The sequence below is a fragment of the Pongo pygmaeus genome, chromosome 21 (assembly GCF_028885625.2).
Source record: "Pongo pygmaeus isolate AG05252 chromosome 21, NHGRI_mPonPyg2-v2.0_pri, whole genome shotgun sequence".
Taxonomy (NCBI): Eukaryota; Metazoa; Chordata; class Mammalia; order Primates; family Hominidae; genus Pongo; species Pongo pygmaeus.
In genome coordinates, this window is record NC_072394.2 from 47,241,902 (window position 1) to 47,256,021 (window position 14,120).

The window sequence follows — 14,120 nt, forward strand, 5'->3', positions numbered from 1 at the left end:
TGGAACCTCTGCTATCCAGCTAGATCACTTTGAGGTTTGGACTACTACTGGTGGAGTTAATGGGGGCCCCAGACAGCCCCTGACATAACCTCTTTTATCTTTGCCAAATTCTACAAACAAAGCCCATGTCTTTCCATCCCCCGCCCCCATGGCTGGCACATCGTAGATGTCCCCAGTCTTGGTGGTGTGAACTTGTGTGTCTCACGCTTCACAGACATCACCATTTCCCATTGCACAGAAGGCTCCGCTCATACCAGGCGCTTTGGCTCCCAGAATAAGCAGGCTATCATGCTATGTCCGACATCTAGGCGTTGGTACGTGCTGTTCCCTTGGCCTGGAACATTCTGCCCTCTCTCACCCTCTCTTTTCTTGGCTTTCTGAAATGGCACCTCCATCAGAAAGCGTCCCTCACTCTTGGTCTGAGCAAGGGAACTTGCCTGGTATTCCTGAACTTCCACCTGCTTTCCCTCTGTTTTCTCCCTCTCTGGGCCTTATCCTCAGGTCAGTGTTGTGCCTCCAGCTCCTGCAGAGGCGAACTCAGAGGCGGCTGAATGAAACCAAATGGATTTGGCTTGACCCCATCATCTAGCGGTGCCCGGCAAGCACCGGCACACAGTAGGTCCAGCCTGCCCGGACTCGCCCACCATGGGCCCCCTTCCAGAGCCGGGAGGCAGGCCAAGGGAGGCCCCTTATTGCCAAGAGCAAACAGGCCGCCCAGGGAAGTTTTGCTCTGGGTCACACCCACCTCTGGGTGGCTGCCAATCTGCCTGCCAGAAACCGCAGGCTGGGCCGCGGCTACCCAGAGTCAGGGCCACGAAGCTTAGGAGACCTTGGGTCAGCTCTGCAAAGGGGGTGTTTACTGAATGCTTCCGGTATCTGCAGCCCCGCTGGGGTTTGGACAGGGGGTCTGGGATAGGGCTTCGAAACTACAGCAGGGCTAGGACCCTCTTGGGCTGGAAGGAGCTAGAGAGGCCCCTGCAAGCTGTCACAGGCTCTTGGTGCTGGCACTGGCTCAGGCTTTCACACACACACACACACACACACACGCGCGCGCGCGTGCGGACAGCCACCCCCTTGGTGGCCTTCACAGTTTCACCTTCAGGTAAATGGGCTCATCCTTTGGGCCATGAGGATGGGAAGCGAAGCAAGGAATGAAAAAGCTAGTGTGTGTGTGTGTGTGTGTGTGCGTGCGCGTGTGCCTGTGTGTGCCTGGGAGTGACCTCACAGCTGCCGGAACATAAAGACTCACAGGTCCGCCTCCCAGGCTCAAAGCTGGCTCTGCAGGGGACATGAGAGGCACACTGAAGACCCACCTCCTGGCCTTCTCCCTCCTCTGCCTCCTCTCAAAGGTAAGGAGGCCCGGGCCCTGGAATGCACTGCTATTTGGGTGTGGAGGGGTTGGGGATGTAAAATCGCAGCCAAGGACCCCCTTGGGAGAATTCCTCCAGGGCCCCACATTGGGACAGTCTGGCCACCATACCTAAGCAGGGCTTCTCTCCCTGGCACTCAGAGCTGCCTCCAGCCAGCCCTGCTGTGTGACCTCAGATGTGTGCCTTGCCTTCTCTGGGCCTCAGCATCTTCCCAGGTGAAGGGTATACAGTTTGTGAGGCCTCTATGAAGACCATTCATGATCATTCATCAAACTTACCAGGCAAATTAAAGAGGACTTTAATGTATCCTCATTATGAATGGTGGCACTCAAGACATGACATGCTTGGCCTAACTCTGAGCCAGCATTTGGATGGATGCCTAGCTGATTGGAAGGTTCATTCTGCAAGGGCATCAATGCTGTTAGACTCTTAGGCAGTGAGTGACCCGCCCGCCCTAGCTAGAGGGGGACAGGAGACACCTCTGTGGAGTAATGGCCTTATCCCCGAATGCTGCATGGGACATTCACCAAAGAGCCTGTGGGACATCTACCTTGTCTAACATGCACAGCAACCCCATAAGGAATTTTCAGTTAAGTGAGGCTCAGAAAGGGTAAGCAATTTGCCCAAAGCCACACAGCAAAGAAAGGTTAGAGCAATAGAGGAGGGCCATGGTGGAGCCCAGAATGACATGGATGTAGGGGGAGAGGCACTCCAGTCTGTGCCTCCCCAAATCCAAACTGGACCAAGGCCACAGCTGCTAAGGCTTGTCATCCCCTCGGCAAATGCTGAGTTCCCAGAGCCATGGAATCGGCCCACGACAAGCCACGATCTCACTGTATTTTCATGCTCCTTTGAGGAGCATGGGCAGGAGCTTCTCTCCCTCAGGCCCCAAGTCTTGGTGCTTGGGAAGCCTGAGAACCACGCTGGCATCCTGTCCTGCTGTTTGTTCTTCCAAAGGGGAAGGGTAGGACATGATGCCAGTGTGGGTGGCTTGGGTAGTTGGAATAGGGGACTTGGGGCTCTAAGAGGGAGAAGGGGCCCAGGATTATGACAGAACAAAGTAAAGCTGTCCTAGACTTGCCATTAGGGTGAGACCATTCTTCCCTGGTCCCAGGAAGCAGGGACTGCACAGAAACACAGGGACTTAGTCACCACGACATGGAAAGCCACAGAAACCCTCAGAGGGAGAACTCTAAGTCTTCCAGGCTGGCCGTTGGCTCCAGGGCCCCTGGCTGTGGACCGGGGCAAGAGGCCGACACCTGGACACAAGCAAAATCACATCAATCAAGGACTGGCCAGGACCTCATTTAATCTCCATCATCACTCAGAAACAGGTTGTCTCTACTCCAATTTACAGAGGAGAAAACTGAGCTTCACCTCCACCTTCCAAAGCCGTTTGTCCATGTGTTCAGTCACGTAGCAAGTCACTGGCAGAACTTGAATCTCAACTCTTGCCCAAAAAACTCCATGCCCAGTGCTCCTGCCCCAGATATCATGAGCCTTGCCCCCCGCCCCCAGATATCACAGAAAGGCCCTGGGGAAACTGAGGCACAATGGGACAACTTGAGTTTGGGCCTTGGATGTCAACTTGAACTTGGATGTCAATCCTGATTCTGTCTCTTACTGTCTGTGTTACTACGCGCTTTGAGCTCCAGTTTTCTCATCTTTAAAATGGGCATAATGATGGCACCTCACATTGGAGGGGTAAATGAGACAACAGCACTTGGCACATGACATACATATGGTATCACACGAGATAACTATACACTAGAATAGTTGATATCATTAATAGCCTCTCCTGGGTATCGGGGCCTACAGAGTCCTGCCCTCTGACAAGCATGGCCAGTAGAGTGGTCCACAGTGGGAGCCAAGGTGCACAGCTGCTGGTCTATTTCCTGGCATCTGGTACTTGTATTTGTATTTGTGACATCTGGTACTTGTTTATTATTTTTGCCCTGGAACAACTAATTTGGAAAAGTACAGAGTTACAGATAAAATAAATGAACAGTCCCTTTTGTGAGGGGAAGATGGAAGAGTAAATGAACAAGAATTTAATATTTGCCAGTAGAGAGAGCAGAACCAGGATTTTTATCATAAGATCCTCCCTGGGCAGTATAGCAAGACCCATCTCTAAAAAAATTTTTTTAATTAGGTGGGTGTGCCCGGGGTGCAGTGGCTCACGCCTGTAATCCCAGCACTTTCGGAGGCCGAGGTGGATGGATCACTTGAGGTCAGGAGTTTGAGACCAGCCTGGCCAGCATGATGAAACCCCATCTCTACTAAAAATACAAAAAGTTAGCTGGGCATGGTGGCATGCACCTGTAATCCTAGCTACTTGGGAGGCTGAGGCAGAAGAGTTGCTTGAACCTGGGAGGCGAAGGTTGCAGTGAGCCGAAATCGTGCCACTGCACTCCAGCCTAGGTGACAGAGCAAGACTCCATCTCAAAGAAAAAAAAAAAGAAAAGAAAAAGAAAAAAAATGCAGATTCAGGTTTATTACATAAAAAAATTCGGCTTCGGATTTATAGAGGGGCTCCAGATGCTGCCTCTCTGACAAGCTCCCAGGTGACGCTGCTGCTGCTAGTTCAGACCACACCTTGAGGGGTGGGGCTAGGCCATCATCTCTAGAATCTAAACAGCCTGCAGTGATGGGACCCACTCCCTTGTGAGGCAGCCAGACACCTAGCTCCGTGCGTCCATCTGCTACTCAGTGCTGTCTCAGTGGGGGCCGTGATCGCCTCCTACTTTGTGGCCCTGACCAGAGGCTGGTCAGCCAGTTTGCAATAGCTCCTAGTGGCCAGCGTGGGACTTGCCGGGAACTGAAAGCAGGTTTGCACGATTGTGTGTGTGGGGGGGCCACTGGGCGGGGCAGAGGGTGAGGCAGAGCAAAGGGGCCATTGCCTGCTTTGGGGCTGCACAGGAGATACAGGGTCATTAATTCCATCATCATAAACTGCAAGTCTCCCTCCCTCTAGATAAAACCCTCATCCCCTAAGGATCCTACTAAACTCAAACTTGGCCCCCCACAGATGGGTCCACTGGAAGCATCTTGAATTATACTTCCTTCTTGGTCCCCACCTTCAAATGGGCGGACAGGGAGCCCACGGCACCTGCTGTATGGTTTGGTTGTTTCTCTGATGTGGGTGGTGAGGGGCAGGCAGGCCCCATAGGCTGATACCCTGATCCTGTCACTGGGGAGTGGGTCCCTGGCTTATGGACACAGTCTACCCCCATCCCGTGTCCCTGAGTCCTCACTTGGGAAGCAGGACCTGGGACGCTCCCAGCCCTGAATCAAACACACTGACTTGTGGTAAGTCCCTGTCCCTCTCTGGAGCTCAGTTTCCCCATCTGTACCTCGCAGGGGGAGGAGGTTAGACAGGGCAGAGGTGCTGAAAACCTAGCTGAGCTTCAGAAGCCACTGGACAGCTTGTTAAAAATAAAGATTCCAGGTCCCTGACTCTGGGACTTCTGATTTTGTGAGCCCCAGAATGGGTTGGGGGTCTGTATTTTCCCAAGTCTCCTGGCTGATGTGATGTACATCCAGAGCTGGGACACATGCTGAATGGATCGAAAGGCCAAAAACATCCATGATATGGTTCGATTTATTCAGTCCTAAGATAAGTATCCGTATGCTGGAAAATGTACCAGACCCTGCCATTTTCATCCTTGGCTTGTTGCTTTTGCCTTTCTGTAAGCTCCCAGAGGGCAGGGGCTGAGCCCTCTGCCACCATTAACAACAATGATCATCAAAGCTAAGTGCACTGAGCGCCTACTGTATGCCAGGCCCTGTGCTGAGGGTTTGCTGTGCAGCATTTCATGTAGTCCTCAGAGCAATCCTCTGAGTTAGATACTTCAAGGAAACTGAGGCTCAGAGAGCTTAAGTAACTTCCTCAAGGTCACTCAGCTAATAAGGGGCAGAATTAGAACTGGAAGTCTAGCCAGATGCAGTGGCTCATGCCTATAATCCCAGCACTTTGGGAGGCCGAGGCGGGCGAATTGCCTGAGCTTGGGATTTCAAGACCAGCCTGGGTAACATGGTGAAACCCCGTCTCTATTAAAAATACAAAAATTGCGAGGCACGGTGGTGGGCACCTGTAGTCCCAGCTACTCAGGAGGCTGAGGCACAAGAGTCACTTGAACCCAGGAGGTGGAGGTTGCAGTGAGGCTGGGATCGCGCCACTGTACTCCAGCCTGGGCAACAGAGCGAGACTCTGACTCCAAAAATAAAAATAAAAAATAAAGAACTAGAACTCTAGTCCAGAGTCCTTGCCCATAAACACATGCCATACTGCCTCTTAGGGCATGTTGTGGGACTACTGGCCTTCGAGGCCAGGTCTGCATGGCTCTGAGGCTAAGGTGTGGACACCACACTGCCCAGCCTGGCAGAGAAGTGGCTGGTTGTGAGGGTCTCACTGCTTACCTCGAAAGCCCGTGGCTGAGTGAGGTCTCTGTCTCTTCAGGTGTGTACCCAGCTGTGCCCGACACCATGTACCTGCCCCTGGCCACCTCCCCGATGCCCACTGGGAGTACCCCTGGTGCTGGACGGCTGTGGCTGCTGCCGGGTATGTGCACGGCGGCTGGGGGAGCCCTGCGACCAACTCCATGTCTGCGACGCCGGCCAGGGCCTGGTCTGCCAGCCCGGGGCAGGACCCGGTGGCCGGGGGGCCCAGTGTCTCTGTAAGCAGGTTTGCAGGACTGAGGAGGGGTGGGGTGTGAGCGGGAGGTCAAGGCGGTGGTGTCTTGGATCAAAGTGCAGCCCTCCTCTCTCTACCTCCTTGGATGCTCACTTCAGGTACCCCGTCCATTCCAGCTGAACTTGGTGGCCCAAAGCCCACTCCCCACTCCCTCCTCTCCCTCGTTGGCCTCTGCTTAAACAATCCCACTACCCCAATAACCTTTCCCCATCCCTACCTGTCCAAATCATTGCCAACTTTCAAAGCCAAGTTCAAACAGCTTCTCCCCGGAGAAGCCCTCCCAGATTCTTCAAACCAGATGCCACCATTCCCTTCTCAGGATCCTTACAACACTTTGGGGAAAATAAAAGTGCAACCTCTTATTTAGGGCATAATATGTGTCCAGAACTGTGCTAAGCACTTACTACACAAGTCACATCACCCTCACAATAACCCTATAATGGGAAGTACTTTCAGACCTATTTTATGAATGAGGAAACTGAGGTTCACCAGCATTAAGGGACATGCTTCATGTCACATGGCGTGGGACCAGATCCAACAGGCTCTAAGGAACATTTCATTCTGTCTTCTCCCATAGTGGGGGCCCTCGGAGCACTGCTGGGATCCTGGTTTTGCCATGTATTCAGCAGTCACCCGAGCATGTGACATTCCTCACCACTCTTCTAGGCCTTGGTATCCTCTGATGCTTTGGGCGGGGCTTTTCAAGCTGGCTCCAGTGACTTGGTGCCAGAGAATTCGTTGTTTTGGGAGGGCTGTCCTGTGCATGGTAAGACTTCTAGCAGCATCCCTGAACTCCACCCACTGTATGCCAGGAGCACTCCCCATCCCCCAAGTTGTGACAGTCTGTCTTCAGATGGTGCCAAATTTCCCCAGGGGGCAAAATCTCCAGTTGGGAACCATCACTTTAGAGAAATTCAAAGAGGCAAGAGATTGTTCTTCTTTTTTCTTTTTTAATAATAAGCCTTGTAGAACATTTTACCTCTTTCATCTATGTGCATGTCACACTTTTATAAAAATAAGAATGAAAGAGAGAGAGAGAGAATCTCATGAATCATTGACAATGAATTCATCTGTAGGAAAAGCCTTGTTAAAAAACAACAGGCCAGGCATAGTGGCTCATGCCTATAATCCTATCACTTTGGGAGACTGAGGCGGGACGACCACTTGAGCCCAGGAGTTCTAGTGCAGCCTTGGCAACATAGTAAGATCCTCTCTCTATCAAAAAAAAAAAAAAAAAAATTAGCCGGGTGTGGTGGCACATGCCTGTGGTCCCAGCTACTTGAGAGGCTGAGGTGAGAGGCTCGCTTGAGCCTGGGTGTTTGAGGCTGCAGTGAGCTGTGATTGCGCCACTACATTCCAGCCTAGGCGACAGACCAAACCCTATCTCAAAAAAAAAAAAAAAAAAAAAAGTAATAACTCCATGTGAAATGCTTTATTTACAAGTATTGTAAGGATAAGGAGGGTGATTTGTTACACAGACTGAGGGATGATTGCTTATGAAAATGCATCTGAAGAACAATTGAGATATGTAACACTTTGCTTACAAAGCTGTTATTTACATTTGCTGTGACACGTGTAAACAGCACCCACAGAGTTTATTTTACACTTGCACAGCCCTTACCATATGTAAGACACTGAGGGTTTCACAAATATAAACTCATTTAATCTCACAACCACATGAGGTAGGTACCCTTCTCTTATAAATGGAAAAAAGAGGTACAGAGAGGCTAAACAACTTGCCCAAGGTCACACAGCTCATAAGTGGCAGAGCTGAGATTTGAACTCAGGGAGCTGGCTCCACAAGCTCCATTGCTCAACTGCCTGACATGCAGCAGTTGATTAGTACATAGGCTGTGATTGTTAATAACTTTATTAAGGGATTTTTCTTATTCCATCTTAATTCAGACTTCAAACACCTGCAGGCCAAAGGTGTACTTGGGTCCCTGGTCCTTCCTGCAACTTCCCACCTCAGTCTGTCAACATGATGGGTGCTCAACAGTGTTTAATGATTTAAACTGAATTTAGAAGCCGGGAACTGGTGAATCCCAAAGAGTCCAGCTAAGACATCACAAAGGCTCAGTCTAGGGCTTTGCAGGGAACACGCTGCCAAAAACCTCTCCTATCACTTACTCGTTGAACGCTCTTCTCTAAGGGCCAACTCTGAGCTGTTAGATGTGCTGCAGATTCACCATCGTGGTAACAGCACATCCAATGCTGGGATCTTGATCTTCCGCCCCACAGAACGGCCTCCCCAGTCTGTTGAGAGCACCTCCATCCTTCTCATAGCTGAGTCTCAAGACCTGGGAGTCGTTCTAGAGGCCTCTCTCTCTCTCTTTTTTTTTTTTTTTTTTTTTTTTTGAGATGGAGTCTCACTCTTTCACCCAGGCTGGTGTGCAGTGGTAGGATCTCAGCTCACTGTAACCCCCATCTCTTGCGTTCAAGCGATTCTCACGCCTCAGCCTCCCAAGTAGCTGGGATTACAGACACATACCACCATTGCCTGGCTAATTTTTGTATTTTAGCATTTCAGTAGAGACGGGGTTTTGCCATGTTGGCCAGGCTGGTCTGGAACTCCTGACCTCGAGTGATCCACCTGCCTCGGCCTCCCTAAGTGCTGGGATTATAGGTGTGAGCCACCGCAGCCGGCCTAGACATCTCTCTTTTCTCACGTCCCACATACCATCCACCAGCAAATTCATCGTGTATTTCCAGCATCCGACACTCACATCCCTTCTGTGGCTACCAGCCTGGTCTGAGCCCCGTCATCATTGGCCTGGATTTTGCAGTAGTCCCATAATCATCTCCCTCCTTCTGTCTCCGCCCCTGGTCTATTCACAACACAGCAGTCAGAGAGCTACTGGGAAGTCATAAGCCAGATCACCTCCCTCCTCTGCCCCAAGCCTTCTGGTGGCTTCCCATCTCAGAGGAAAAGCCAAAGGCCCCACAGGATCTTGCTCATGCTTCCTCTCTGACCTCATCTCCTCCTGCTCTCTGCTCCAGCCACATTGGGCCCTTGCTGTTCCTTAAATACCCCAGGCACACTCCTGCCTCAGGGCCTTTGCACTGGCTGTTCCTGCTACCAGCATTATTTCTCAGCAATGCCTTCCCTGCTAGAGGATTAGATGAGCTAGGGGACTTACAGCATTTTGCCCCAAGCCTGGCACATAGCAGATGCTATGTGGAAGCATAACCCACTCCCATTTATTGAGCATCTGCTATGTGCCAGGCTTGGGGCAAAACGCTGTAAGTCCTCTAGCTCATCTAATCCCCTAGCAGCCCTGTGAGCCTGGTACCAAGGCTCAGAGAGGCAAAATAACTTGCCCCAGGCCCCACAAGTGGGAGCCAGAGTTGGAACCTAAGTATGTGCGGTTCTGAAACCCCTGTGTGTGTACAGACCTACTGGAAGTTTTTCTCAGAAGATCTGGGAGAACCTGTTTGCTGATGAGTCCTTTCCCCAGACGTAGCTCAGTGGCCACCCAGTTTTCACACACATGCTGTTCTCCGTCTGCACTTCCTGAGCAGCTCACACGCTTCTCCAGCACTCTTACTTCATTGTGTCTTGGAGATGATGCCCTCACACCCATCCCCCTTTCCCAAGCCCATGAGTCCCTCGAGGCAGGAACTGTCCTCTTTCTGTCTGGGAGCACAGTGGTTGGCACACAGGTGGGAAACAGTAAATACCTCTAGAATGATAAGGAGCAGGGCTATTTTATCAGGGTCTCTCATGTGCCAAGGCTTATGCCAGCTATTCACTCAAGGGGCATTCCTGCAGTGCTGTGTGTCGCATCTAGGCTCTGAGCCCACCAGACGGATGCAGAGATGCACACTGGCCGCCCCAGCCCTCAAGGAGTTCATGTCCAGTGGAGGAAGTGGCAATAACGCCCATATCTTGAGGGCTTCATTGAAAGAGTGTTCCCTGAGCATCTAGGCCATGCCTAGCACTGTGTGCTAGAGGGTACGGACGTGTCATCCCATGGAACCTGAAGGCACAATTACTGAGCTCATCATTGCTGTTGTTCAGGCCACTGAGACAAGTTAAGTAACTTACTCAAAGACACACAGCCAGCAAGTTAAGCCCTGACCTGACATTGATGACTACAGCACAAGTGGACAACGACTTTGTTGCATGAAATCTCAGTGTGTATATATTTAGTTATTTATATATAGTATTTTATATATTTATATATAATATATAATTATATATTATATATTATATATAGTATCAGTTATTTATATATAGTAACTGTACTAATGATAATAACAGAGTAGCTAGGACCTATGGAAGGTCTTTTTTATGTTGTGATCATTATGCCTATCATTCCGAGTAGTCTCTACCACCCTGGAAAATAAGTACCTTTATATCCCAGCTTGCAAAAGTGGAAACTGAGGCAAAAAGAAGTGAAATCACTTGGCCCAGGTCCACAGCTAAGAAAGGGTAGAGTTTGGGGGGTCAATCCAGGCCTGTCTTCTTGCAATCCCTGTGCCAGGATCCAGGGTGCCCCAGCAGGCTGGTGGAGGGCTGGGGAGAGGTGCATATCCTGGGCTGGAGCCCTGGGCAGGGCTCAGCTACTGTGAGGCCGCTGCCTCTGGCAGCGGGATCCGGGCAGCTCTGCAGAGAGGGCTGTGCCGCTTTGCGGGTCACCGATGGGGGTGCGGTTTTTCCTCCTCCGCAGTGGCAGAGGACGACGGCAGCTGTGAGGTGAACGGCCGCCTGTATCGGGAGGGGGAGACCTTCCAGCCCCACTGCAGCATCCGCTGCCGCTGCGAGGACGGCGGCTTCACCTGCGTGCCTCTGTGCAGCGAGGACGTGCGGCTGCCCAGCTGGGACTGCCCCCACCCCAGGAGGGTCGAGGTCCTGGGCAAGTGCTGCCCTGAGTGGGTGTGCGGCCAAGGAGGGGAACTGGGGACCCAGCCCCTTCCAGCCCAAGGTGAGCGCAGCGGTGGTCCAGGCCAGGGCAGGACTGCCTGGGGGCGCCAAGGGCCACCTGGGGGGTGGGGTGGGGCGGGGCTTCCTGGGTACCAGGACCCAGGGACACATCAGAAGCTGGGAGGGGCAGAGGCTGAGGAGGGAGATAAGAAAGAGGAGTGGATGGCCGGGCGCTGTGGTTCACCCTTGTAATCCCAGCACGTTGGGAGGCCAAGATGGGCGGATCACCTGAGGTTAGGAGTTCGAAACCAGCCTGGCTAACATGGGAAAACCCCGTCTCTACTAAAAATTCAAAAATTAGCCTAGCATGATGGCGGGCATCTGTAATCCCAGCTAGTTGGGAGGCTGAGGCAGGAGAATCGCTTGAACCCGGGAGGCAGAGGTTGCAGTGAGCCCAGATCACAGCACTGCACTCCAGCCTGGCCGACAAGCGTGAAACTTCGTCTCGAAAAGAAGAAAAACAGAAAGAGGAGTGGAGGGCCACCAGGCCTCCCTCTTTAAAACCGATAAACAAAAAGCCACCGCCTTTGAGATGCGTAATTTAAAACCATAAACAATTAAAAATAAAAACTGGGTGACAGAGCCAGGAGAGGAAAGATGGGTTAGGGTATGTGAACCAAATTCTCACATTTCAGAGATATAATAGAGCTAAGCTCTTAGAATATATAATATTACCGTATTTATAATATATTGATACATATTAATATAATATTAGTAATTTATTATTATTTGGGCTTACTAAAAAAGGAACTGAAAACTGAACCAGGCAAGGTGGCTGCTCTGGAATGTGGGCCGGGGGTGGGCTAGAGATGGAGAAAAGACAGTCACCTCCCACCGTCCCACTATAAATCTTCAATTTTAGAGATTTTTGTTGTTGCTGTGTTGCTTTTTGAAAATTATCACATGAATGTGACTTTCTAAAAAAGGCAACTGAAAAGAGGAGGATTGATTTCATAAATGCTGCTGCCACCCACAAGAGGTAGTCACGTGTTATGGGTCAGGTGCACAGCATCTGCAACAGCCCCGCCACCCCCTTTTTGCTGTGTGACTCTGAGAAAGTTGCTTAACTTCTCTGTGTCTCAGTTTCTCCAGCTGTAAAATGGGGACAAGGGGACAATAAGAGCATCCACTTCATAGCGCTGTGAGAACTACTTGAGTTTGTTCAAGTCAAGCAGCTGTAGCAGTGCCTGGCACATGGTACTATATCAGAGGTAGCCGTTATTATCCCTGTGATGGAATATGATATACCCATTTAAATACATAGGAAAACACCAGTGAGTTCGCCTTATGGATAAAAGCAGGATAAGAAGGTGTATTTCCGACTCGATCTCAACTAAGTGTGTCCCTATGCACATATACAGGTATATCTACACATACACATGCATACACAGCACACACATGTGGGTAGAAATCAGGGTTTCTCAACCTCAGCACTAGTGACAATTGGGACAAGTAATTATTTGTTGGGGGGTTTTCCTGTGCACCGCGGGGTGCTTAGCAGCATCCCTGACTTCTACTCACTAGATACCAGTAGCATCCCCCCAGTTGTGATGACCAAAACTGTCTCCAGATATTGCCAAAACTTTCCTGGGAGGCAAAATTACCCTAGCTGAGGACTACTAGTGTAAGACTAGAAGGAAGGACACTAAAATACTCACAGAGGGAGACTTGGAGCAGAGAAAAAGCTAGACCATGGTGAACCTGCCATCTTGTTCCTGGCACAAGAATCCTGGAATCTTTAGCATCCTTGCCACCGGGCCAAAGCACCACTCCACACAGGCTGGGCACCCCCTGCCTGTAAAATGCTGTTTATCCAAAGAGATGAGAAAGCCATGGTTCACTGAGGGACCATCGTGACCAGCACACTCTGGTTGCCAAATAACTAATATTTATGGAAATCTTACAAGTACCAGGCACTGTGCTAGGCACTTCAAGCCCATTATTTTATTCAATGCCATCCACTGTTAGGAAATTTACATAACAAGAAACTGAGATGCAGAGAGGCTGAGCCATTTGACCAAGATTGTCGTGGCCACTGGTAGGTGGGTTGATTGAGCTGCTGAGCCCTGGCTGCTTAGTGCTAACTCTTGTTCTTTTCCCCCTAGGACCCCAGTTTTCTGGCCTTGTCTCTTCCCTGCCCCCTGGTGTCCCCTGCCCAGAATGGAGCACAGCCTGGGGACCCTGCTCGACCACCTGTGGGCTGGGCATGGCCACCCGGGTGTCCAACCAGAACCGCTTCTGCCGACTGGAGACCCAGCGCCGCCTGTGCCTGTCCAGGCCCTGCCCGCCCCCCAGGGGTCGCAGTCCACAAAACAGTGCCTTCTAGAGCTGGGCTGGGAATGGGGACACGGTGTCCACCATCCCCAGCTGGTGGCCTTGTGCCTGGGCCCTGGGCTGATGGAAGATGGTCCGTGCCCACGCCCTTGGCTGCAGGCAGCACTTTAGCTTGGGTCCACCATGCAGGACACCAATATTAACATGCTGCCTAGTCTGTCTGGATCCCAAGGTACAGCAGACGTGCAAGACCTAGTCCCCTTTCCTCTAACTCACTGCCTAGGAGGCTGGCCAAGGTGTCCAGGGTCCTCTAGCCCACTCCCTGCCTACACACACAGCCTATATCAAACATGCACATGGGCGAGCTTTCTCTCCAACTTCCCCTGGGCAAGAGATGGGACAAGCGTTCCCTTAATATTGAGGCTGCAGCAGGTGCTGGGCTGGACTGGCCATTTTTCCGGGGGCAGGATGAAGAGAAGGCACACAGAGATTCTGGATCTCCTGCTGCCTTTTCTGGAGTTTGTAAAATCATTCCTGAATACAAGCCTATGCGTGATCTTGTGTGTCAGGCCTGTGTTTTCTGAGAAAGTCCTCCCATTATCCGGGGCAGAATTCAGGGGCGGAGTTCTCTGTGAACGTCACAGGGTGAAATCACATGGTCTTAAAGAAAGCCAGAAGACAGGCCTTCAAGTGATCCAAGAAACTCAATTCGTATTAATAGTAATTAACTTTTTTATTTATTTATTTTTTTGAGACGGAGTTTTGCTCTTGTTGCCCAGGCTGGAGCTGGAGTACAATAGCACGATCTCGACTCACTGCAGCCTCCCGGGTTCAAGTGATTCTCCTGCCTCAAGAC

General features: G+C 51.1%; 1 protein-coding gene across 2 annotated transcripts; it reads left to right on the forward strand.

The window, feature by feature from the left end:
- The first annotated feature begins 708 nt into the window (after positions 1–708).
- CCN5 (cellular communication network factor 5) lies at positions 709–13,820 on the forward strand. 2 transcript variants are annotated; one of them, XM_054468020.2, is made up of 5 exons: positions 709–1,102; positions 1,265–1,349; positions 5,830–6,046; positions 10,737–10,991; positions 13,096–13,820. In XM_054468020.2, the coding sequence occupies exons 2-5, from the start codon at positions 1,290–1,292 to the stop codon at positions 13,314–13,316; spliced, it is 753 nt and encodes a 250-aa protein (XP_054323995.1). In that variant the 5' UTR covers positions 709–1,102; positions 1,265–1,289; the 3' UTR covers positions 13,317–13,820. The 2 variants fall into 2 exon arrangements, with proteins under 2 accessions (XP_054323995.1, XP_054323994.1); XM_054468019.2 differs by having other exon boundaries at positions 756–1,102; positions 1,244–1,349.
- The last annotated feature ends 300 nt before the right edge of the window (positions 13,821–14,120 follow it).